The 25,352-nt window shown below is 50.7% G+C and overlaps 1 protein-coding gene across 1 annotated transcript in view; it reads right to left on the bottom strand.

Annotated features, from left to right (window-relative positions):
• Positions 1–351: 351 nt before the first annotated feature.
• The window catches only part of LOC124001502 (lymphoid enhancer-binding factor 1-like), a 68,724-nt gene continuing 43,723 nt past the window's right edge, over positions 352–25,352 (bottom strand). The window contains 4 exon segments of the mRNA XM_046308325.1: positions 352–692; positions 9,930–9,973; positions 10,555–10,620; positions 11,594–11,642. Of these exon segments, the coding sequence (XP_046164281.1) occupies positions 9,939–9,973; positions 10,555–10,620; positions 11,594–11,642 (150 nt within the window). The 3' untranslated portion in view covers positions 352–692; positions 9,930–9,938.

Here is a 25,352-nt window from a genome sequence, read left to right as displayed (position 1 = left end):
GCTGTACAAAGGAAAGGGGAGTGTTGATTGGTCGAACATAGTGGGCTGTACAAAGGAAAGGAACGGAGGTGGCAAATAACTTAGGAATAACTTAGAAACAGGTGTTGGGGTATGTTTGGGGAGATGTTAATTGTGTTTGACAAAGTGAAATCGCTGAACTGTTTTCAGTGCAGTGGCCTTGTATTGAGATAGAACTGCTTGTAAGAAGAAAAAAAGGTGTGAGGGGGCTGGGGAGTCAGGGGGCTGGGGAGTCAGGGGGCTGGGGAGTGAGGGGGCTGGGGAGTCAGGGGGCTGGGGAGTCAGGGGCTGGGGAGTGAGGGGGCTGGGGAGTCAGGGGGGAGGGGAGTGAGGGGGCTGGGGAGTCAGGGGGCTGGGGAGTGAGGGGCTGGGGAGGGGGCTGGGGAGTCAGGGGGCTGGGGAGTCAGGGGGCTGGGGAGTCAGGGGGCTGGGGAGTTTGCATGCGGTTGGATGATGGTCTTTAGTAGTGATTGTCTTGTTCAGTTCAGAGTTTCTACAGCAGATAGGAGAGTCCACTGCAGGAGAGGAGTATAAAGTCAAGTTCCTCTGAGAACAGGAGTTGAGGCTTGGGGGTCGGGGATAAGATGGAATCTAGCAGGCCTCCATCTCTAACAGAGGGGCCATAGCTGCTGCCTTCGCTTTGCACGACGTGGAGAAAGCGTTCCGTTTTCCTCCTGAAAGACAGAGAGAGAAACATTGTCAGTTCAATGGGCAACAACAGATGGCCTAAACGTGGCCTAAACGTGTCCATAGTGATTGCTGTCTTTCATACTGGTCAGAAACAGAGAGATGCAATGCACTTATAACCCGTTCAGTCTGAGGGAAAATCCCTCACTAACTAAAAAAGGAGCTGAAACACATGAAGCCGCAACAACACATTGATGTCAACGTCGTCTGAAACCAGACAGTCTCACACATCCCACATACATTGAATGAGTGCTGCATCCTCATAATGCTACACACACACACACACACACACACACACACACACACACACACACACACACACACACACACACACACACACACACACACACACACACACACACACACACACACACACACACACACACACACACACACACACACACACACACACACACACACACACACACTACAGAGGACCTGGACGAGTGAAGGAGCACTACAGTTCTACCATCTTCAGAGAGCAGTAATGGCGTTGCCGACTGAACATTAGGTCGTAGGTTAGTGACAGGATGTGGGTTGGCATTAGCTTTGATCTCACTCTGACATCAGGTCACTGTGACCCAAGCTGGCTCCATCTGCTCTGCCCCCCTCTCTGACTGACACCCTGATGTCATCTACCTACTGCTACCGCTCTCTCTCTGAACGCAACCAGCTATCTGGTTAGGATACAGCTTCTTGTTGACATTTCTGCTGCCACCACTGTGTGTGGGCTGTGGGGAGGTAGAGGGAGTCTTCTCAAGCTGAGAAGGCACTTTACAGGGCCTTCTAAAAAGCCCCGCCGGCCACCATCCACCCATCCATGCAAGGGAAATTGTTTGTCAAACCATAAAAGTGGTTTTGCTCAAAATACTGGTCTACGGCGAACATAGCTAAAAGAGTTAGCCTCAGTTATTGACGGACGGACGGTGTTGGTTATTTTCCAGCATCAAATAGAATCCGTGATCAAAGAGAGAGGGGAAAGAGGGGAAAGAGATTCAGAGGTAGATGTCTGACCGGGTAGGGAGTGAAAGATGTGAGGAGAGAAAAGAGAGAGAAGGTGTATTAGTGGAAGGACCGCTGCCTTGTGGTGAGGTCAGAGAAGAAGTGTGTTTTGGTGGATTGAGAAGTCAGGCTGAGCTGAGCCCTGCAACTCCACCCTGGCACCACACACACACACACACACACACACACACACACACACACACACACACACACACACACACACACACACACACACACACACACACACACACACACACACACACACACACACACACACACACACACACACACACACACACTCCCCTCCCTCCAGATTGCTTCACCACATGTGGACGAAAGGGAGTGGGACGGAGGCCGCCTTTCCCAGGGATGGCTGACCCTGAGCCTCCCGGGCGGAGGAGAGGAGGTACTGAGGGCCACAGAGAGAGAAAGAGCCTCTGTCGCTGTTTATTTACCTCCACTGCCCCCTTTTTATCCCAGGATCTGAGAGCCCAGCCCTCAGCCCCAGCACCCCCTTCCCGTTCTGGGGAGCTTTTTCCTTCCCTCCCGGCCACAAGATGAAAAGCCCTGGCTTAGTCCTTCCTGTCTTGGGAAAAAAAAGCCTGGGGGGCTGGGGGGTGGAGGGGGCAATGGAGGGGTGTGATGGTGGTGGGTCAGGAGGGGGCATCAGGCCAGGGCTTCACAGCAGACCCACCCGACACCAACACACAAACGCCGGGATTCAGAAGCAACTTGACCCCTTCCCTGCCCCCTCTCCCTCTGCCCACCTCCCCTCCCCTCAGTTAGCACTCAGGAATGCCGGCTGGACTTCTTTGCAGGAAATGAAACGCTCCTCTGTTCCAGTGGAGGCCGGGTCCTGGCTCTGGCTCTCTCTCTCCTTGGCCCAGGGAGGGGATGGGAGGTGGGGGGAGCGACTGAGACCAACGGGGCCCAGGCTCTGGGTCTTTGAAGCGTGGGAGGTTAAGATAACTGGCACGGCCCCTCGTCTCTCAATCGCCGCCTCCACCTTACCGGGGCAAATCAAAGAGCCCGCAGCTGGGCCCGTCCCGCCTGCCTTCCTCTACTCCTCCCCTTCTCCTTTCCTCCCCCCTCCCCCTCCTCCCCTTCTCCTTTCTCCCCCTTTCCTCCCCCTTTCCTCCCCCTCCTCCCCTTCTCCCTTCTCCTCCTCCCCCCCTCCCCTTCTCCTCCTCCTTCTCCTTTCCTCCCCCCTTTCCTCCCCCTCCCCCCCTTCCCTTCTCCTTTCCTCCCCCCCCCCTCCTCCTTCCCCTTCTCCTTTCCTCCCCCCCTCCCCCTCCTCCCCTTCTCCTTTCCTCCCCCCCCCCCTCCTTCCCTTCTCCTTTCCTCCCCCCCCCCCTCCCCTTCTCCTTTCCTCCCCCTCCCCCTCCTCCCCTTCTCCTTTCCTCCCCCCTTCCTCCCTTTCCTCCCCCCCCTCCCCCTCCTTCCCTTCTCCCCTTCTCCTCCCCTTCCCCCCCCCCCCCCCCTCCCCCCTTCTCCTTTCCTCCCCCCCCCCCTCTCCTTTCTCCCCCCTCCCCCTTCCCCTCCCTTTCCTCCCCCTCCCCCTCCTTCCCTTCTCCCCCTTTCCTCCCCCTCCCCCTCCCCCTCCTCCCCTTCTCCTTTCCTCCCCCTCCCCCTCCTCCCCTTCTCCTTTCCCCCCTCCCCCTCCCCCTCCCTCCCCCCCTTCTCCTTTCCTCCCCCCCTCCCCCTCCTCCCTTCCCTTTCCCCCCCTTCCTCCTTTCCCTCCCCCTCCCCCCTCCCCTTCCCTTTCCTCCTTCCCTTCTCCTTTCCTCCCCCTCCCCCTCCCCCTTCTCCCCTTCTCCTTTCCTCCCCCCCCCCCCCTCCTCCCCCTTCTCCTTTCCTCCCCCTCCCCTCCCCTCCTCCCCCCCTCTCCCCTTTCCTTTCCTCCCCCTCCCCCTCCTCCCCTTCTCCTTTCCTCCCCCCTCCCCCTCCCTCCCCTTCTCCTTTCCTCCCCCCCTCCCCCTCCTCCCCCTTCTCCTTTCCTCCCCCTCCCCCTCCTCCCCTTCTCCTTTCCTCCCCCTCCCCCTCCTCCCCTTCTCCTTTCCTCCCCCTCCCCCTCCTTCCCTTCTCCTTTCCTCCCTTTCCCCCCCCCCCTCCTCCCTTCTCCTTTCCTTCTCCCTTTCCTCCCCCCCCCCTCCCCCTCCCTCCCCTTCTCCCTTCTCCTTCCTCCCCCCCCCCTCCTCCCCCTCCTCCCCTTCTCCTTTCCTCCCCCTCCCCCTCCTCCCCTTCTCCTTTCCTCCCCCCCCCCCTCCTCCCCTTCTCCTTTCCTCCCCCCCTCCCCCTCCTCCCCCTTCTCCTTTCCTCCCCCCCTCCCCCTCCTCCCCTTCTCCTTTCTCTCCCCCCCTCCCCCTCCTCCCCTCTCCTTTCCCCCCCTCCCCCTCCTTCTCCTTTCCTCCCCCCTCCCCTCCTCCCCTTCTCCTTTCCTCCCCCCCCCCCTCCCCCCTTCTCCTTTCCTCCCCCCCTCCCCCTCCTTCCCTTCCCTTCGCTGCAGCGGCACTCTGGGATTTCTTTTGGTTCCATGAAAAAGGAAAACACAGCCGACAAATTAGTGAAAATAAGCCAAATGGAGCGAGGTGTCTCCAACACAGGCAGGACTGTAGACTTTACCATGGCAGAGGGAGAGAGGGAGGAGGAGGAGGAGGAGGAGGAAAAAGAGAAAGAAAGAGTTCTGGGAGAGAGAGTAGAGGAGGAAATGCCAAATCAGCTGACTGTTTGTTGCCATGTCTGTCTCGACCACAAAGTCAGCAACCTAGACAGACAATGTTCTTCTTTTATGAAATATGAGTTCAGAGATCAACTCCAAATCACAGAAACCCAGGAACTTGTACATCTCGACTGGAATTTACTCCAAGATGGCATTCAAATCTGGAAATAAACCTGAAATTCTTGTAATTTTCTAAATGGTCAGAATCAGGTTTTAACACAGCTTTGGCTGGATGGAAAGAAAAGGAAAATGGCGGCTATTCAAATCCAAAAAGCATTAAGAGAGACAAAGCATTAAGTTCAGGAAACGTAGTCAAAACGGCCAGGAAAAAAAGACGATGGCCACCCTTTGCACTGACTGTGCTCCGTTTTGGTGAGATAATCACCTTGCTGTGAAGAGTTTAAACTATGGTTTTGTATGGCGACACCCTCTCGGCTCAGGCAGTCTCACTTTCTCTATTAAATTGTGACAATGCCACAACCGGCAGCCATCAGCTTGAGAAGGAAGAGGTCAAACCGAAGAGGTCAAACTGATGTTTTAAACAACTGGCTTCATCCCGTCAGCACTTTCTCTGGCTGGGAGACAGAACATTAACAGGAAAACCTAGAATAGTTGTGTCTGCCATTTCTAACCTCCAACCAAAAGTCAGGGTGGTTTGGTGGGAGAAACGTTGTTGTTCTTGTCTGGGCTGGGAACCACGGACAATGGTATTGTTGATAACGGTGGGATGTACCGGGGGGGGGGGGTTCATTTGAAACAGAACGAGGGAGAGGGGGATGAGAAGAAAAGAGAAAGGGAAGTGTGTAAAGGAGGTTTCTGTCTATACGAGGCTAGATGAAGGGAGAGGGGAGGGTTTTTTGATTGTGGGGAGGGGAACGGTAGGGGGTAAGGCTCCCGCCCACCGAGCCACCAAAAGCCCAAACCTCAGGCATGTGCTGGTGAGACTGGGGTAGAGTTGGGGGTCTGGGGGTAGGAGCCCTGTCTCCTTACCCCTCTACCCACATCTGATGCGCCGTCGCTGGGGGCCCGAGCTGCTGAAGTCTGGCCAAGCGCGGCATGGTGTAGTGTGGTGTGCCCCCGCAGTACTGCACAGCTACAAAGCTGGAGCTGAGGGCTGGAGGCCAGGGCGGCACTATCAAAGGGCTCGTACAATGACTGCTCCCTCTGCCGCGGCGCACTTCAAAGGAGCTCCACCGCCACTCAGACTCACCATCGGATGGGAGGGAGGGAGAGGAGGGGAGAGAGGGGAGAACGGGGAGGAAAGACGGGACAGAGAGAGAAAGAGAGTAGGAGGAAAGAGAGGGAGAGAAACCCCCCTACAATAGGAGCCACATTTTGTTCAGCAGAAGTAGAAACTCAGCCACATCTCAAAATAGAGTTTCATGTTTATTAAATAGAGAAAGAAAGAAAACATCTTCCTGCGACCCCTCTCCCCTTCCCATCTTCCCCTTCCCATCTCTCCCCTCTGTTACCTGCGGGCCTTTTACGATCCAGAGATAACGACTCAGAAGGGGGGACGTTTTACAAGGCAGCACACCCCCACCACCCCCCAATCTGCAGTCTCAAGGAGCCACCGGGGAGAGACAGAGAAGGGGGAGGGAAGGAGAGGAAGTAGAGAAGACATGACAAAACCCAGCAGGGAGGGAGAGGCTCTACCCTCATACAGTCGCTGCCTGCAGCTGGCCAGACCTCGGCACAATAGGCCAGTGACTCAACCAAAACAAACCCACAGACCCAGTCTAAACAGAAAGCCCCACTTTAGGTGATTCACTGTGTCCCAAATGGCACCCTATTCCCTTTATAGTGCACTACTTTAGGCCAGGACCCATAGGGCTCTGTTCAAAAGTAGTGCACTATAAAGGGAATAGGGTGCAATTGGGGATGCACAGCTCAGTCACACACATGTAAACTAGAGGTCCCCAAGTGCCCCTAAGAAGTATCAAAGAGAACCCTTTTCTCTGAAGGGGGAGAGGCAAGAGATTAAGTCCAGTGTTTGACTAAAACACACCTGCATAGTTTAGACATTCCACTACAGCTGCTACACCCCTGGAAGGCCACAAGAGCTGAGGTTGTCTTTTTCTCCTTCACAGGGCTCTGCTTTGTGTGTGTGTGTGTGTGTGTGTGTGTGTGTGTGTGTGTGTGTGTGTGTGTGTGTGTGTGTGTGTGTGTGTGTGTGTGTGTGTGTGTGTGTGTGTGTGTGTGTGTGTGTGTGTGTGTGTGTGTGTGTGTGTGTGTGTGTGTGTGTGTGTGAGTGACTGAGTGAGTGAGTGAGTGAGTGAGCGCGAGAGGGGACATTTCCGTTTCTACTTCCTAACCCACAGTAACATTAGCCGGTGGCTGTCGCCCTGATTTATGCCGAGGCCACTCTTTTTTTCCCTTTTTTGTGAAGTCTAGTTTTAAAGAGGAGGCAGGAGATCCCTCTCCTCTACTCTGCTGAGCTGAGACGCTCAGAGCAAGACCCTGAGTGTTTCACAGCCCCCCGAAACCATTCCAATTATCCCAGGTCGCTAATAACGCTGTGGTGGTGGAGTGTGTGTGTGTCCTCCACTGTGGCCTTAAGGCAACCAGCACCAAATCAAACTGAAGGTAAGACTCTGAACCTTGCCTGACTGCAGCCGGAGAGTGTGGCTGGCTGTTTGAGAGAGAGGGAGAGAAAGGGAGGAGAGAGAGGGGGAGAAAGGGAAGAGAGAGAGATGAGGGGCAGAGAGAGAGTGGAACGACAGTTGGGAGAATGAGAACTCTTTGAGCACAAGAGGAATTTTATTTTTTGCCCTCTCCCTCCCTCCCCCTTGCCCCCCCCACCCCCACTCCTTGCTCATCAAAGCCTGACAGCTGACTTCTGCCTCCACACATCACAGAGAGGTCTCTCCACTACAGTCAACGCTTCATACCGCACTAGTTCACCAGCTACCGACACAAACACACCATCTTTGGCCTCCAAACCATTTTTAGTTGGGGCATTCGAAAAAAAGACATTCAAACAACCAAGCTGAATCCCCCCAAAAAAACAATATCCAAAACGTAGAACTACATATTTACTGACTCGCACGAAAAAACTGGGGAAATTCAAGTGTGCTCTCACAGAGCTATCCGGTTACCGGGTGGAAACAAAAGAGCACGTTCATAAGAGTTAGACTGAGATGACTCCGTTACCACGCTGGGGAGTTTTTATGAAAGTTTGTGACTCATGGCCCACACTGTTCATCAGATTGAAATGGCCACCTTTGTTAGTAGTCGTCTCCCTCCCTTTGTGACAAATGCGCAGTGGCTGAAAAGTAGATAGCTTTAAGGACATGTATGTTTCCCGATCAGATACACATCTCCCTGTGAATCAGACTGGCTGAGTCAGACAATGAGACTACCGGGGGGGGGGGCAGAGTGAAAAGTTATGAGTGTCAGAACGTAAGTGTCAGAGAGAGGAACAGAGAGAGAGAGAGAGAGAGAGACAGAGAGAGAGAGAGAGAGAGAGAGAAAGAGAGAGAGAGAGAGAGAGAGAGAGAGAGAGAGAGAGAGAGAGAGAGAGAGAGAGAGAGAGAGAGAGAGAGAGAGAGAGAGAGAGAGAGAGAGAGAGAGAGAGAGAGAGAGAGAGAGAGAGAGAGAGAGAGAGAGAGAGAGAGAGAGAGAGACAGAGAGAGAGAGAGAACGTGTCAAAGAAAGAGGAAGTGCGAGAGAAATTTAGTGTCAGAGAGCGAGCGAGAGGGAGGGAGGAAATACACATTTCACAATGTCAAACTAATAGCTGGATTCCCAGAGAGCTATTTAACTGCGGAGTAAGAGAACCAGCTGTTTGCTGGGTCTGGTGTCTGACCCACTGGGGATAACAAACAATCCACTCCGGGAAATGAAACACTGATGAACTGCTGCACTCATTGGTGTGGCCTCTTCATCCAGACATTTAAATCTGTACAGAAGAGTTGTATTGATCCTTACCCTACTCTCCTTTAAAAGGGTGTTCTGATTCATCATGCCCTGCAAATTAATGTGCAAACAATATCAACCAAAATAAACAACAACATCTGGTGTGTCCTTTCAAAGTGAATAGATAGATGCATTACAAAACCATTACAAAACCATTGCAAAACCATTGCAAAACCATTACAAAACCATTACAAAACCATTACAAAACCATTGCAATCGAGGCGAGGGCGGATATAAAAAGAAATAGACAAGTAAGTTCATTTAAAAACGTTCGCTGCCTGAAGTCTGCCGTGCCAAACGCTAACCTCAATCCAGGCTCTTTGGGATCTACATAAATTGAGGAGTCGTGGCAGTCCTCTCTGGTATTATGCATATGAGTTTAAGGTTGTCACAATGAATCCGCCGTGGTGTCCATCCTGCCTCGGATAGACCCAGCTAATTATTGGATCACGGATAAAGTCTCTCCGCCTTTGAAAAGAGGCAGAGGCGAAGTGCGGCCGGCAAATAAGAGAAAAGCGGCCCAATTTAGGTACGGCGGGGGGAGACACCGGTCAAGAATCAATCAAGCAGAAAACCTTTGTCTGGTTCAGGGTTGGATTTCATTGTAAGTTCTGCCCTATATATATATATATATAGTTGGTGTTGGTGTTGGGTAGAACAGAAAACATGCAGACCATCTGGGTCTAGACCGCATGCCTCCCAAATGGCACCCTATTCCATATAGTGCACTAGGCCCATAGGGGTATGGTAGTGCACTATGTAGGGAATAGGGTTCCATTTGGGACGGAACTTCCCACTCCTCCAGGAATATCTGCTGCTATGAAGAGCAGTAACATCTTTCGATAATGCAGAGCACTTTGTCCATATTCGTGTTGGAGTTAAATCTAATAAGGACATCAGTTTGGATTTAAGACAGGACTCAACAACAACAGTTTCTCAGCCATGTACTGCAACGTTCACACAGAGGATTCAGATGGTCATCTAACTAGCCAGACAAAAGACTGTCAATGGAGTGGCCAGGTCAATATACACCCAGAACACACACACACACACACACACACACACACACACACACACACACACACACACACACACACACACACACACACACACACACACACACACACACACACACACACACACACACACACACACACACACACACACACACACACACACACACACACACCTCACTCCTTGAGACTTAACACCATTGACACCACAGGAGGTTGGTGGCACCTTAATACGTAGAATGTATGCACACATGACTGTAAGTCGCTTTGGATAAAAGCGTCTGCTAAATGGCATATATTATTATTATATTATTAATTGGGGAGGATGGGCTCCTGTTAATGGCTGGAGCAGAATAAGCAGAAGGGTATCATACACATGGTTTGACGCCATTCCATTGGCTCCGTTCCAGACCTTATTATGAGCCGTCCTCCCCTCAGCAGCCTCCACTGAGTGACACAATGACCATGGTGAGTTGAGGGTGGACCCTGTAGGATTAGTCTGTAAACAGTGTACAAGGCTTGACACATACTACCAGACCAGACGGGCATGACTGGAGGGGGGGGGGTCTTACCATTTATGCTCAGATGTACGCCGTTTTCATTCTCTGGCCTGTACCTGCAGAAAATGGCATCTTTTAACATGTTTGTCTTTACTAAGGCATGTCCAGGTGAGGAAAAGAAAGCCAATTGGGCTAATGGAGCGTCTCACCACAAACTACAGCAGAAATTCAATCAATCTAATGTTTTTATAAAGCCCTTTTTACATCAGCAGATTTCACCATGTGCTGTACAGAAACCCAGCCTAAAACCCCAAACAGCAAGCAATGCAGATGTAGAAGCAACTTGATAATAGATATGGAAATGGTAATAGAGCACGCGGTCTACATTATAGCTGGGCCGACAGTGATTAGATTTCTAAATCTATATTTTTCCCCCAATAGGTTCCTCCACAACGGTGCAGTGTTTACATAGAGCTTTACGCTAAGAGCACAGTGGCAGAGACATACAGCAGGTCAACCAATAGAGTGCAAAGCCCATAGAGCAGTTAAGAAGTCAACCAGCATTTACAGACTAATCCCAAAGTAGGTAGAGTGGAGCGGGGGGTGAGAGAGAGGGGGATGAGAGGGGGGGGGTGGATGGAGAAAGGAGACAGGGAGGGAGTGCAAAGGAGAGGTGCAGGTTGAGTGACACTGGTACCTGCATGGTGGTTCTGAAAGCCCACTCTAGTGAGGGCGGAGGGGTCGAATGGAGTTCTATGGGGGTCTGGAGAGGGAGGAGGAGGAGAGGGGTGGTTATGGGTGGATGGGGCTGAAACCTTTCATGCATATTCCAGGTGAAACTACCCACATGGTCAAAGTGGGGCCTCTTGATTGGTTATTTCTAGGGAAATGCAGCTATAACTTCCCCAATACTGTGCGACAAGCATGTCACAACACCTGCATATGATTATCTCAGCATTACAGAGGTCTGTTTCACAGTGACAAGGCCTTTTACTGCTTGTGGTGCATGTAGTGTTAAAATGACTTGGGCTAGTGTGAGAGACGAACACAAAAGAGACTGCATGGAGAGTTTGTACGGGACAAACTGAACACTCATCACCTCATAGAACAACAATCGAGAGGAAAATGGTAGAGGGAGAGAAAGAGAGGGAGAGAAAGAGAGAAAGAGAGGGAGGAAAGGGGGAGAGTGGAAAAGACAGGGAGAGAAAGAGAGGGAGAGAAAGAGAGAAAGAGAGGGAGGAAAGGGGGAGAGTGGAAAAGACAGGGAGAGAAAGAGAGGGAGAGAAAGAGAGAAAGAGAGGGAGGAAAAGAGAGGGAGAGAAAGAGAGGAAAAGAGGGGGAGAGAAAGAGAGGGAGAGAGGAAAAGAGAGGGAGAGAGAGTGAGAGACAGAGGAAGGAAAAGAGAGGGAGAGAAAGAGAGGGAGAGAAAGAGAGGGAGAGAAAGAGAAGGAGGAAAAGAGAGAGGGAAAGAAAGGGAGGGCAAGAGAGGGAGAAACAGAGGGAGAGAGAGAGGGAGAGACAGAGGGAGGAAAAGAGAGAGAAAGAGGGGGAGAAAGGCAGGGAGAGAAAGGGTTGGCGTGAGAGGGAGGGAGAGAGAGAGAGAGAGAGAGAGAGGGGAGAGAGAGGGTGAGAGAGATAGATAGGAAGAGAAAGAGAGGGAGAAAGAGGGAGAGAGAGAAAGAGTGAAATTGGGAAAAGGAGAGGAAGAGATAGGAAAAGGGGGAGAGGTTGGTTACCTGCAGCCGGTTCCTGTATCTTCTCCCTCTTCCGCTTCTTCTTCTTTCCCTAGAAAATATCGAGGTGAACGCTTAAAGTGTGGCTCCAGCACTCACCCTCACTCCACCACGCTTAGTCCTGCTGCCGTTTGCCCTGTTCACTCATCCCCCGCCGGGCAGCCAACCAGCACTCCTCGCTCTCTGGGCCTGCAGCCAATCACCACGCTGGGATTGGTCAGAGGGGCTGACCATCTCTACTCCCTGCCTATGAGAGCTGGTTGTCTCCATCCTCTCCACACCTGACTTCCGTGTGCTCTCTAACAAACAGACATGTTTGGTTGGATCCATTCTAGAATGTTAGGTTTTGAACCCCACCCTTGCCTTCCAATCGGAGCAAGTAGCAAACTTGGCTGTCCTCTCCTCACCTGTATCAGTGTGTGCTCTCTAACAACCTATAATGAACAAAAGTCCATCGCCATTCTTATATGAAGGCTGAAAGTGTAGCAGCAGCAGCAGCGTATATAGTCTTTTTCAGTCTCCTAACACCAAACATCAATACGTAATTAAAACAGAAACATATATTACTTGGGAGAGCTGGTCCTCGACTGATTACCATGGAGAGCATCAGTCAACCGCCCCTCCAGCGAGCGCTGATCACTGAGCTCCACTGTGAGTAAGTGTGTGTGGATTTATAGCTTATACCCAAATCCCCTAGGGAGGGGGACTATAGGTGGAGATAGCAGCATAACAGTCATTCTAGTCAAATATGAGCAGCACTTTGGTTTCCTGCTGCAAAGTCTACTAATCCACTTATTTATGATGAGCTAATCTGGGTTCCTCTCACACCGCTGTGGCAGACAGAGAGAGGAGGGGGGGTACAGTAGTCTATGACAGTGAGTGTGTGTGTGTGTGTGTGTGTGTGTGTGTGTGTGTGTGTGTGTGTGTGTGTGTGTGTGTGTGTGTGTGTGTGTGTGTGTGTGTGGTACAGTACTATGAAAGGCTTAGTTTATGTCGGAGGGGTGTGTAACGGATGTGAAACGGCTAGCTTAGTTTTAGTTTGATTTATTTTACCTTTATTTAACTAGGCAAGTCAGTTAAGAACAAATTCTTATTTTCAATGACAGCCTAGGAACAGTGGGTTAACTACCTGTTCAGGGGCAGAACGACAGATTTGTACCTTGTCAGCTCAGGGGTTTGAACTTGAAACCTTCCGGTTACTAGTCCAACGCTCTAACCACTAGGCTACCCTGCCACCCCAGCATCAACTTCCGGTTAGCGGTGCGCGCTAAATAGCGTTTCAATCGGTGACGTCACTTGCTCTGAGACCTTGAAGTAGTAGTTCTCCTTGCTCTGCAAGAGCTGCGGCTTTTGTGGAGCGATGGGTAACGATGCTTCGTGGGTGACTGTTGTTGATGTGTGCAGAGGGTCCCTGGTTCGCGCCCGGGTAATGGGCGAGGGGACGGTCTAAAGTTACACTTGGGGTTAAGTGTCTATGAGACTCATAAGCTGTGTTCGAATACCCATAAAAACATACAGTATACTACATACTTAATGAGTATATGCTACGTACTATATACTACTAGTTCATTTTAGTATACTGTAAATGAGCGGTATGCTTTCAGTTGAGCGTACTTGCGCTTCGCCTGTCTACCGGAAGTTGATGCTGTTGCTATGCAACCTCTTGCTAGCTTGTTAGCATAACAAATTACTAGCTAGACATCTTACGATGTGTGTTCGTAAATTCAATCTGGACTGCCAGAGAGCGCTCTGTGCGTTCGTAAACTTAGAGCTTTGTCAGATTGTCCGTTAAATGCTCGGAGTGTTCAGATCGCACACTGGACGCTCTGGTCGAGGAGTGGGGTTGATCTGAGCGTTCTGACCTCACAACGGCAGTCAAGCACCCAAGCTATCTGGCTAACCTGTTAGCTACTTCCAGACAAACATGAGAGAACATCTCACTCTGACCATTTTACTCACCCTAGCAGAGCTGGTTAGGCTGTGTTCATGTTATCCAGAGCGTTGGTGACTAACTCCTGCTGACAACAATTGAATGATGCTTTTTCCCCGACGACGTTTACTGACACCGGCCATATTCAACGGGTGTTGAGCGTTTACTGACACCGGCCATATTCAACGGGTGTTGAGCGTTTACTGACACCGGCCATATTCAACGGGTGTTGAGCGTTTACTGACACCGGCCATATTCAACGGGTGTTGAGCGTTTACTGACACCGGCCATATTCAACGGGTGTTGAGCGTTTACTGACACCGGCCATATTCAACGGGTGTTGAGCCATATTCAACGGTTTACTGACACCGGCCATATTCAACGGGTGTTGAGCGTTTACTGACACCGGCCATATTCAACGGGTGTTGAGCGTTTACTGACACCGGCCATATTCAACGGGTGTTGAGCGTTTACTGACACCGGCCATATTCAACGGGTGTTGAGCGTTTACTGACACCGGCCATATTCAACGGGTGTTGAGCGTTTACTGACACCGGCCATATTCAACGGGTGTTGGCGTTTACTGACACGGCCATATTCAACGGGTGTTGAGCGTTTCACTGACACACGGCCATATTCAACGGGTATTCAACGGGTGTTGAGCGTTTACTGACACCGGCCATATTCATTGTTGGCGTTTACTGACACCGGCCATATTCAACGGGTGTTGAGCGTTTACTGACACCGGCCATATTCAACGGGTGTTGAGCGTTTACTGACACCGGCCATATTCAACGGGTGTTGGCGTTTACTGACACCGGCCATATTCAACGGGTGTTGAGCGTTTACTGACACCGGCCATATTCAACGGGTGTTGAGCGTTTACTGACACCGGCCATATTCAACGGGTGTTGAGCGTTTACTGACACCGGCCATATTCAACGGGTGTTGAGCGTTTACTGACACCGGCCATATTCAACGGGTTTACTGACACGTTGAGCGGTGTTGGCGTTACTGACACCGGCCATATTCAACGGGCGTTTACTGACACGGCCATATTCAGCGGGTGTTGGCGTTTACTGACACCGCCATATTCAACGGGTGTTGAGCGTTTACTGACCATATTCAACGGGTGTTGAGCGTTTACTGACACCGCCATATTCAACGGGTGTTGAGCGTTTACTGACACCGGCCATATTCAACGGGTGTTGAGCGTTTACTGACACCGGCCATATTCAACGGGTGTTGAGCGTTTACTGACACCGGCCATATTCAACGGGTGTTGAGCGTTTACTGACACCGGCCATATTCAACGGGTTTACTGTTGAGCGTTTACTGACACCGGCCATATTCAACGGGTGTTGAGCGTTTACTGACACCGGCCATATTCAACGGGTGTTGAGCGTTTACTGACACCGGCCATATTCAACGGGTGTTGAGCGTTTACTGACACCGGCCATATTCAACGGGTGTTGAGCGGACACCGGCCATATTCAACGTTGAGCGTTTACTGACACCGGCCATATTCAACGGGTGTTGAGCGTTTACTGACACCGGCCATATTCAACGGTGTTGAGCGTTTACTGACACCGGCCATATTCAACGGGTGTTGAGCGTTTACTGACACCGGCCATATTCAACGGGTGTTGGCGTTTACTGACACCGGCCATATTTCAACGGGTGTTGAGCGTTTACTGACACCGGCCATATTCAACGGGTGTTGGCGTTTACTGACACCGGCCATATTCAACGGGTGTTGAGCCATATTCAACGGGTGTTGAGCGTTACTGACACCGGCCATATTCAACGGGTGTTGAGCGTTTACTGACACCGCCATATTCAACGGGTGTTGAGCGTTTACTGACACCGGCCATATTCAACGGGTGTTGACGTTTACTGACACCGGCCATATTCAACGGGTGTTGAGCGTTTACTGACACCGGCCATATTCAACGGGTGTTGAGCGTTTACTGACACCGGCCATATTCAACGGGTGTTGAGCACTGACACCGGGTGTTGAGCGTTTACTGACACCGGCCATTTCACTGACACTGACACCGGCCATATTCAACGGGTGTTTACTGACACGTTATTCACTGTTGGCGTTTACTGACACGGCCATATTCAACGGGTGTTGAGCGTTTACTGACACCGCCATATTCAACGGGTGTTGAGCGTTTACTGACACCGCCATATTCAACGGGTGTTGAGCGTTTACATATTATTCAACGGGTGTTGAGCGTTTACTGACACCGCCATATTCAACGGGTGTTGAGCGTTTACTGACACCGGCCATATTCAACGGGTGTTGAGCGTTTACTGACACCGGCCATATTCAACGGGTGTTGAGCGTTTACTGACACCGGCCATATTCAACGGGTGTTGAGCGTTTACTGACACCGGCCATATTCAACGGGTGTTTACTGACACCGACCATATTCAACGGGTGTTGAGCGTTTACTGACACCGGCCATATTCAACGACACTGACACCGCCATATTCAACGGGTGTTGAGCGTTTACTGACACCGGCCATATTCAACGGGTGTTGAGCGTTTACTGACACCGGCCATATTCAACGGGTGTTGACTGCGGCCATATTCACGGGTGACACCGCCCATATTCAACGGGTGTTGAGCGTTTACTGACACCGGCCATATTCAACGGGTGTTGAGCGTTTACTGACACCGGCCATATTCAACGGGTGTTGAGCGTTTACTGACACCGGCCATATTCAACGGGTGTTGAGCGTTTACTGACACCGCCATATTCAACGGGTGTTGAGCGTTTACTGACACCGGCCATATTCAACGGGTGTTGAGACGCCACACGGCCATATTCAACGGGTGTTGAGCGTTTACTGACACCGGCCATATTCAACGGGTGTTGAGCGTTTACTGACACCGGCCATATTCAACGGGTGTTGGCGTTTACTGACACCGGCCATATTCAACGTGTTGAGCGTTTACTGACACCGGCCATATTCAACGGGTGTTGAGCGTTTACTGACACCGGCCATATTCAACGGGTATTCAACGGGTGTTGAGCGTTTACTGACACCGGCCATATTCAACGGGTGTTGAGCGTTTACTGACACCGGCCATATTCAACTGGGTGTTGACGTTTACTGACACCGCCATATTCGTTTACTGACACGGGTGTTGAGCGTTTACTGACACCGGCCATATTCAACGGGTGTTGAGCGTTTACTGACACCGCCATATTCAACGGGTGTTGAGCGTTTACTGACACCGGCCATATTCAACGGGTGTTGAGCGTTTACTGACACCGCCATATTCAACGGGTGTTGAGCGTTTACTGACACCGCCATATTCAACGGGTGTTGGCGTTTACTGACACCGGCCATATTCAACGGGTGTTGAGCGTTTACTGACACCGGCCATATTCAACGGGTGTTGAGCGTTTACTGACACCGCCATATTCAACGGGTGTTGAGCGTTTACTGACACCGGCCATATTCAACGGGTGTTGTTTACTGACACCGCCATATTCAACGGGTGTTGGCGTTTACTGACACCGCCCTATTCAACGGGTGTTGGCGTTTACTGACACCGGCCATATTCAACGGGTGTTGAGCGTTTACTGACCATATTCAACGGGTGTTGAGCGTTTACTGACCATATTCAACGGGTGTTGAGCGTTTACTGACACCGGCCATATTCAACGGGTGACACACACGGCCATATTCAACGGGTGTTGAGCGTTTACTGACACCGCCCATATTCAACGGCCATATGTTGGCGTTTACTGACACCGGCCATATTCAACGGTGTTGAGCGTTTACTGACACCGGCCATATTCAACGGTGTTGAGCGTTTACTGACACCGGCCATATTCAACGGGTGTTGAGCGTTTACTGACACCGGCCATATTCAACGGGTGTTGAGCGTTTACTGACACCGGCCATATTCAACGGGTGTTGAGCGTTTACTGACACCGGCCATATTCAACGGGTGTTGACGTTTACTGACACCGGCCATATTCAACGGGTGTTTTACTGACACCGCCATATTCAACGGGTGTTGAGCGTTTACTGACACCGGCCATATTCAACGGGTGTTGAGCGTTTACTGACACCGGCCATATTCAACGGGTGTTGAGCGTTTACTGACACCGGCCATATTCAACGGGTGTTGAGCGTTTACTGACACCGCCATATTCAACGGGTGTTGAGCGTTTACTGACACCGGCCATATTCAACGGGTGTTGAGCGTTTACTGACACCGGCCATATTCAACGGGTGTTGGCGTTTACTGACACCGGCCATATTCAACAACGGTATTCAACGTGTTGAGCGTTTACTGACACCGGCCATATTCAACGGGTGTTGGCGTTTACTGACACCGCCATATTCAACGGGTGTTGGCGTTTACTGACACCGGCCATATTCAACGGGTGTTGGCGTTTACTGACACCGGCCATATTCAACGGGTGTTGGCGTTTACTGACACCGGCCATATTCACTGACACCGCCATGTTGGCGTTTACTGACACGGCCATATTCAACGGGTGTTGGCGTTTACTGACACCGGCCATATTCAACGGGTGTTGGCGTTTACTGACACCGGCCATATTCAACGGGTGTTGGCGTTTACTGACACCGGCCATATTCAACGGGTGTTGGCGTTTACTGACGGCCATATTCAACGGTGTTGGCGTTTACTGACACCGGCCATATTCAACGGGTGTTGGCCACCGGCCATATTCAACGGGTGTTGACTGACACCGTTATTCACTGACTGACACGGCCATATTCAACGGGTGTTGGCGTTTACTGACACCGCCATATTCAACGGGTGTTGGCGTTTACTGACACCGGCCATATTCAACGGGTGTTGGCGTTTACTGACACCGGCCATATTCAACGGGTGTTGGCGTTTACTGACACCGGCCATATTCAACGGGTGTTGAGCGTTTACTGACACCGGCCATATTCAACGGGTGTTGGCGTTTACTGACACCGGCCATATTCAACGGGTGTTGAGCCTGACACCGGCCATATTCAACGGGTGTTGGCGTTTACTGACACCGGCCATATTCAACGGGTGTTGAGCGTTTACTGACACCGGCCATATTCAACGGGTGTTGAGCGTTTACTGACACCGGCCATATTCAACGGGTGTTGGCGTTTACTGACACCGGCCATATTCAACGGGTGTTGGCGTTTACTGACACCGGCCATATTCAACGGGTGTTGACGTTTACTGACACCGGCCATATTCAACGGGTGTTGGCGTTTACTGACACCGGCCATATTCAACGGGTTTTACTGAGCGTTTACTGACACCGGCCATATTCAACGGGCCATATTCAACGGGTGTTGCGTTTACTGACACCGGCCATATTCAGCGGGTGTTGGCGTTTACTGACACCGGCCATATTCAACGGGTGTTGGCGTTTACTGACACCGCAACGGGTGTTGAGCGTTTACTGACACCGGCCATATTCAACGGGTGTTGGCGTTTACTGACACCGGCCATATTCAACGGGTGTTGGCGTTTACTGACACCGGCCATATTCAACGGGTGTTGGCGTTTACTGACACCGGCCATATTCAACGGGTTGAGCGTTTACTGACACCGGCCATATTCAACGGGTGTTGAGCGTTTACTGACACCGGCCATATTCAACGGTGTTGGCGTTTACTATTCAACGACGTTTACTGACACGGCCATATTCAACTGACACCGGCCATATTCAACGGTGTTGGCGTTTACTGACACCGGCCATATTCAACGGGTGTTGGCGTTTACTGACACCGGCCATATTCACTGACACCGGCCATATTCAACGGTGTTGAGCGTTTACTGACACCGGCCATATTCAACGGGTGTTGGCGTTTACTGACACGGCCATATTCAACGGGTGTTGGCGTTTACTGACACCGGCCATATTCAACGGGTGTTGGCGTTTACTGACACCGGCCATATTCACGGTGTTGGCGTTTACTGACACGGCCATATTCAACGGGTGTTGAGTTTACTGACACGGCCATATTCAACGGGTGTTGGCGTTTACTGACACGGCCATATTCAACGGGTGTTGAGCGGCCATATTCACGGTGTTGGCGTTTACTGACACCGGCCATATTCAACGGGTGTTGGCGTTTATTATTCAACGGGCCATATTCAGTGTTGACTGCGGCCATATTCACTGACACCGGCCATATTCAACGGGTGTTGGCGTTTACTGACACCGGCCATATTCACTGTGTTGGCGTTTACTGACACCGGCCATATTCACTGACTGACACGGCCATATTCAACGTGTTGGCGTTTACTGACACCGGCCATATTCAACGGTGTTGGCGTTTGACACCGGCCATATTCAGACTGACACCGGCCATATTCAACGGGTGTTGGCGTTTACTGACACCGGCCATATTCAACGGGTGTTGGCGTTTACTGACACCGGCCATATTCTGACACCGGCCATATTCAACGGGTGTTGGCGTTTACTGACACGGCCATATTCAACGGGTGTTGGCGTTTACTGACGGCCATATTCAACGGGTGTTGGCGTTTACTGACACCGGCCATATTCAGCGGGTGTTGGCGTTTACTGACACTGACACGGCCATATTCAACGGGTGTTGAGCGTTTACTTTACTGACACCGGCCATATTCAACGGGTGTTGGCGTTTACTGACACCGGCCATATTCAACGGGTGTTGAGCGTTTACTGACACCGGCCATATTCAACGGGTGTTGGCGTTTACTGACACCGGCCATATTCAGCGGGTGTTGGCGTTTACTGACACCGGCCATATTCAACGGGTGTTGGCGTTTACTGACACCGGCCATATTCAACGGGTGTTGGCGTTTACTGACACCGGCCATATTCAACGGGTGTTGAGCGTTTACTGACACCGGCCATATTCAACGGGTGTTGGCGTTTACTGACGTATTCACTTGACTGCGGCCATATTCAACGGGTGTTGGCGTTTACTGACACGGCCATATTCAACGGGTGTTGACTGACACGGCCATATTCAACGGGTGTTGGCGTTTACTGACACCGGCCATATTCAACGGGTGTTGGCGTTTACTGACACCGGCCATATTCAACGGGTGTTGGCGTTTACTGACACCGGCCATATTCAACGGGTGTTGGCGTTTACTGACACCGGCCATATTCAACGGGTGTTTTACTGACACCGGCCATATTCAACGGTTTGGCGTTTACTGACACCGGCCATATTCAACGGGTGTTGGCGTTTACTGACACCGGCCATATTCAACGGGTGTTGGCGTTTACTGACACCGGCCATATTCAACGGGTGTTGGCGTTTACTGACACCGGCCATATTCAACGGGTTTACTGACACCGGCCATATTCAACGGGTGTTGGCGTTTACTGACACCGGCCATATTCAGCGCGTTTACTGACACGGCCATATTCAACGGTGTTGGCGTTTACTGACACCGGCCATATTCAACGGGTGTTGGCGTTTACTGACACCGGCCATATTCAACGGGTGTTGAGCGTTTACTGACACCGGCCATATTCAACGGGTGTTGGCGTTTACTGACACCGGCCATATTCAACGGGTGTTGGCGTTTACTGACACCGGCCATATTCAACGGGTGTTGACACCGCCATATTCAACGTGTTGGCGTTTACTGACACCGGCCATATTCAACGGGTGTTGAGCGTTTCAGCGGTGTTGGCGTTTACTGACACCGGCCATATTCAACGGGTGTTGGCGTTTACTGACACCGGCCATATTCAACGGGTGTTGGCGTTTACTGACACCGGCCATATTCAACGGGTGTTGAGCGTTTACTGACACCGGCCATATTCAACGGGTGTTGGCGTTTACTGACACCGGCCATATTCAACGGGTGTTGGCGTTTACTGACACGGCCATATTCAACGGGTGTTGGCGTTTACTGACACCGGCCATATTCAACGGGTATTACTGACACGGCCATATTCAACGGGTGTTGGCGTTTACTGACACGGCCATATTCAACGGGTGTTGAGCGTTTACTGACACCGGCCATATTCAACGCCGTTTACTGACACCGGCCATATTCAACGGGTGTTGAGCGTTTACTGACACCGGCCATATTCAACGGGTGTTGGCGTTTACTGACACCGGCCATATTCAACGCAACGGTGTTGGCGTTTACTGACACCGGCCATATTCAACGGGTGTTGATTCTGACACCGGCCATATTCAACGGGTGTTGGCGTTTACTGACACCGGCCATATTCAACGGGTGTTTTACTGACACCGCCATATTCAACGTTTGACGTTTACTGACACGGCCATATTCAACGGGTGTTGGCGTTTACTGACACCGGCCATATTCAACGGGTGTTGGCGTTTACTGACACGGCCATATCATTCAACGGGTGTTGGCGTTTACTGACACGGCCATATTCAACGGGTTGGCGTTTACTGACACGGCCATATTCAACGGGTGTTGGCGTTTACTGACACCGGCCATATTCAACGGGTGTTGAGCGTTTACTGACACCGGCCATATTCAACGGGTGTTGAGCGTTTACTGACACCGGCCATATTCAACGGGTGTTGAGCGTTTACTGACACCGGCCATATTCACGGGTGTTGAGCGTTTACTGACACCGGCCATATTCAACGGGTGTTGGCGTTTACTGACACCGGCCATATTCTGACACCGGCCATATTCAACGGGTGTTGAGCGTTTACTGACACCGGCCATATTCAACGGGTGTTGGCGTTTACTGACACCGGCCATATTCAACGGTGTTGAGCCATATTCAGGTTACTGACACCGCCATATTCAACGTTTACTGACACCGGCCATATTCAACGGGTGTTGGCGTTTACTGACACCGGCCATATTCAACGGGTGTTGGCGTTTACTGACACGGCCATATTCAACGGGTGTTGGCGTTTACTGACACCGGCCATATTCAACGGGTGTTGGCGTTTACTGACACCGGCCATATTCAACGGGTGTTGAGCGTTTACTGACACCGGCCATATTCAACGGGTGTTGAGCGTTTACTGACACCACCGGCCATATTCAACGGGTGTTGAGCGTTTACTGAGCCATATTCAACGGGTTACTGACACCGGCCATATTCAACGGGTGTTGAGCGTTTACTGACACCGGCCATATTCAACGGGTGTTGAGCGTTTACTGACACCGGCCATATTCAGCGGACACCGTATTCAACGGGTGTTGAGCGTTTACTGACACCGGCCATATTCAACGTTGGCGTTTACTGACACCGGCCATATTCAACGGGTGCGTTTACTGACACCGGCCATATTCAACGGTGTTGGCGTTTACTGACACCGGCCATATTCAACGGGTGTTGAGCGTTTACTGACACCGGCCATATTCATATTCAACGGTGTTGCGTTTACTGACACCGGCCATATTCAACGGGTGTTGAGCGTTTACTGACACCGGCCATATTCAACGGGTGTTGAGCGTTTACTGACACCGGCCATATTCAACGGGTGTTGAGCGTTTACTGACACCGGCCATATTCAACGGGTGTTGAGCGTTTACTGACACCGGCCATATTCAACGGGTGTTGAGCGTTTACTGACACCGGCCATATTCAACGGGTGTTGAGCGTTTACTGACACCGGCCATATTCAACGGTGTTGAGCGTTTACTGACACCGGCCATATTCAACGGGTGTTGAGCGTTTACTGACACCGGCCATATTCAACGGCCATATTCAACGGGTGTTGAGCGTTTACTGACACCGGCCATATTCAACGGGTGTTGAGCGTTTACTGACACCGGCCATATTCAACCATATTCAACGGTGTTGGCGTTTACTGACACCGGCCATATTCAACGGGTGTTGAGCGTTTACTGACACCGGCCATATTCAACGGCCATATTCAACGGGTGTTGAGCGTTTACTGACACCGGCCATATTCAACGGTTGGCGTTTACTGACACCGGCCATATGGCGTTTACTGACACCGGCCATGACACCGGCCATATTCAACGGGTGTTGAGCGTTTACTGACACCGGCCATATTCAACGGGTGTTGAGCGTTTACTGACACCGGCCATATTCAACGGGTGTTGAGCGTTTACTGACACCGGCCATATTCAACGGGTGTTGAGCGTTTACTGACACCGGCCATATTCAACGGGTGTTGAGCGTTTGTAAATTCATCAGTTATTCTGCACTCAGACAAGTGCTCTGAAATCGGAATAGATAGCCAGTCCATTGAGAACGCACACTGACTATACCACTTCGCTAAGCTAAGAATGCTGTGAATAATAAGTCAGTGAAAGTTGGGTAGTTAATTAGATAGCATATAGTTAATATACTGGCAAGTTCAACAATGTATTAGTAGCCAACTAACGTTAGGTAACTAGCTGACATACCTGTCCATACTGCTGTAATGATATGCTATGTGGTTCGTAAGGACAGAGTAGCTAACAAATTGTCAGCCAACATAACGTGTAAGGTAACTTATTTGAAAAGTCATTACTTTATGACATTGCTCAACATTTTCTTAACATTTGTCATAATTAGTTAAAGCAACGAATAATGTATCCGCTCTCGCCTGACTTCTGCTGCATATTTACCGACATTTTCTTCAAACCTGGAAATGTTGTGAAGCCTATTTCCTGAATCATTTCATTATGGGACCTAAGAGCACAGAAATAGTGTCTACTGCTTTCATATTCTGGTGGATTTAGTACGACATCCGGGAACCTTTGGTATACTAACCTCCATACTATGACCAATAAGCATACTACATACTCAATTTACGTCACAATAATACGGTTAGTATAAGTATTCGAACGCAGGAATACGGTAGTAGAGGCCATCAGACACCAGGAGGTCATCCACTGCTTCCTGGATAATTGCATTTAGCCTATCAGATCAGTCCTTTCAGATCTGTCAACACCAATGGGGTAAGGGCTAGAGACTAAAGTCTGTACTGCATTGTATTGTTCTGCCCTATGCTGTCCTGTCCTCTACTCCCTGTCCTGCAGTGTTTCCCCCAGCGTGGTGTGGTGGCGGCGGGGCGGCGGAGGCAGAAGGTGAGAGGTGCTGAGCGGGGCTGTCCAGAGAGAAGGCAGATGAACACTACAAAGAGCCCCTGTGGTGGTGGAGTGAAAGCGAGTGCTGGAGCCACACTTTTTAACAACGGCAGGCACTAGCATACAGTCACACACACACACACACACACACACACACACACACACAGAACAGTCTCACACACACATATATGGAACAGACACACACACCTAGATGAACATGACATATTACTAACATGACAGGTGCCCTGACACACACACACACACACACACACACACACACACACACATCTTGGTGCTGTGCCATCTGAAATCACACAGTAATCTACTCGTCACTAAGTGTCTACGCTCTTGGTAGGGGCATCAACTCTGTTTACATATCCAAGGCTTCCATGTTGATACGGAACATCAAAGACTGGCAGCACCATCCACAGGCCACTATTCTCAGTGTCGCATAATACTGAGTCTGATACTAGAGTCCTTTATGGTGGTAATAATAGCATGGAAGTAGAGTGCTATGAATTACACATTAGGCTGTAGCATAGCAGCTAAAAATGGACACCATTATCATGGAAAAAGCTAACGTTTATTAGAATGTTGTAGCTAGCATTGTCTTTAGAAATCTAACACAGAATACTAGCTACTGTTCTGAAATTCGTAAACAACATATAGCCTACATCAAAACTGAACAGGCCTGGGTTCAAAGAGCATTTGAAATATTTTAAATACTTTAGCGGTGCTTGATCAACCTTGCCTGGATAAATATGACCAATGGAATAGCCCTAAAAGTG

Source organism: Oncorhynchus gorbuscha, linkage group LG17 (assembly GCF_021184085.1).
Source record: "Oncorhynchus gorbuscha isolate QuinsamMale2020 ecotype Even-year linkage group LG17, OgorEven_v1.0, whole genome shotgun sequence".
Classification (NCBI taxonomy): domain Eukaryota; kingdom Metazoa; phylum Chordata; class Actinopteri; order Salmoniformes; family Salmonidae; genus Oncorhynchus; species Oncorhynchus gorbuscha.
This window is presented reverse-complemented; position numbering and strand designations above follow the sequence as displayed.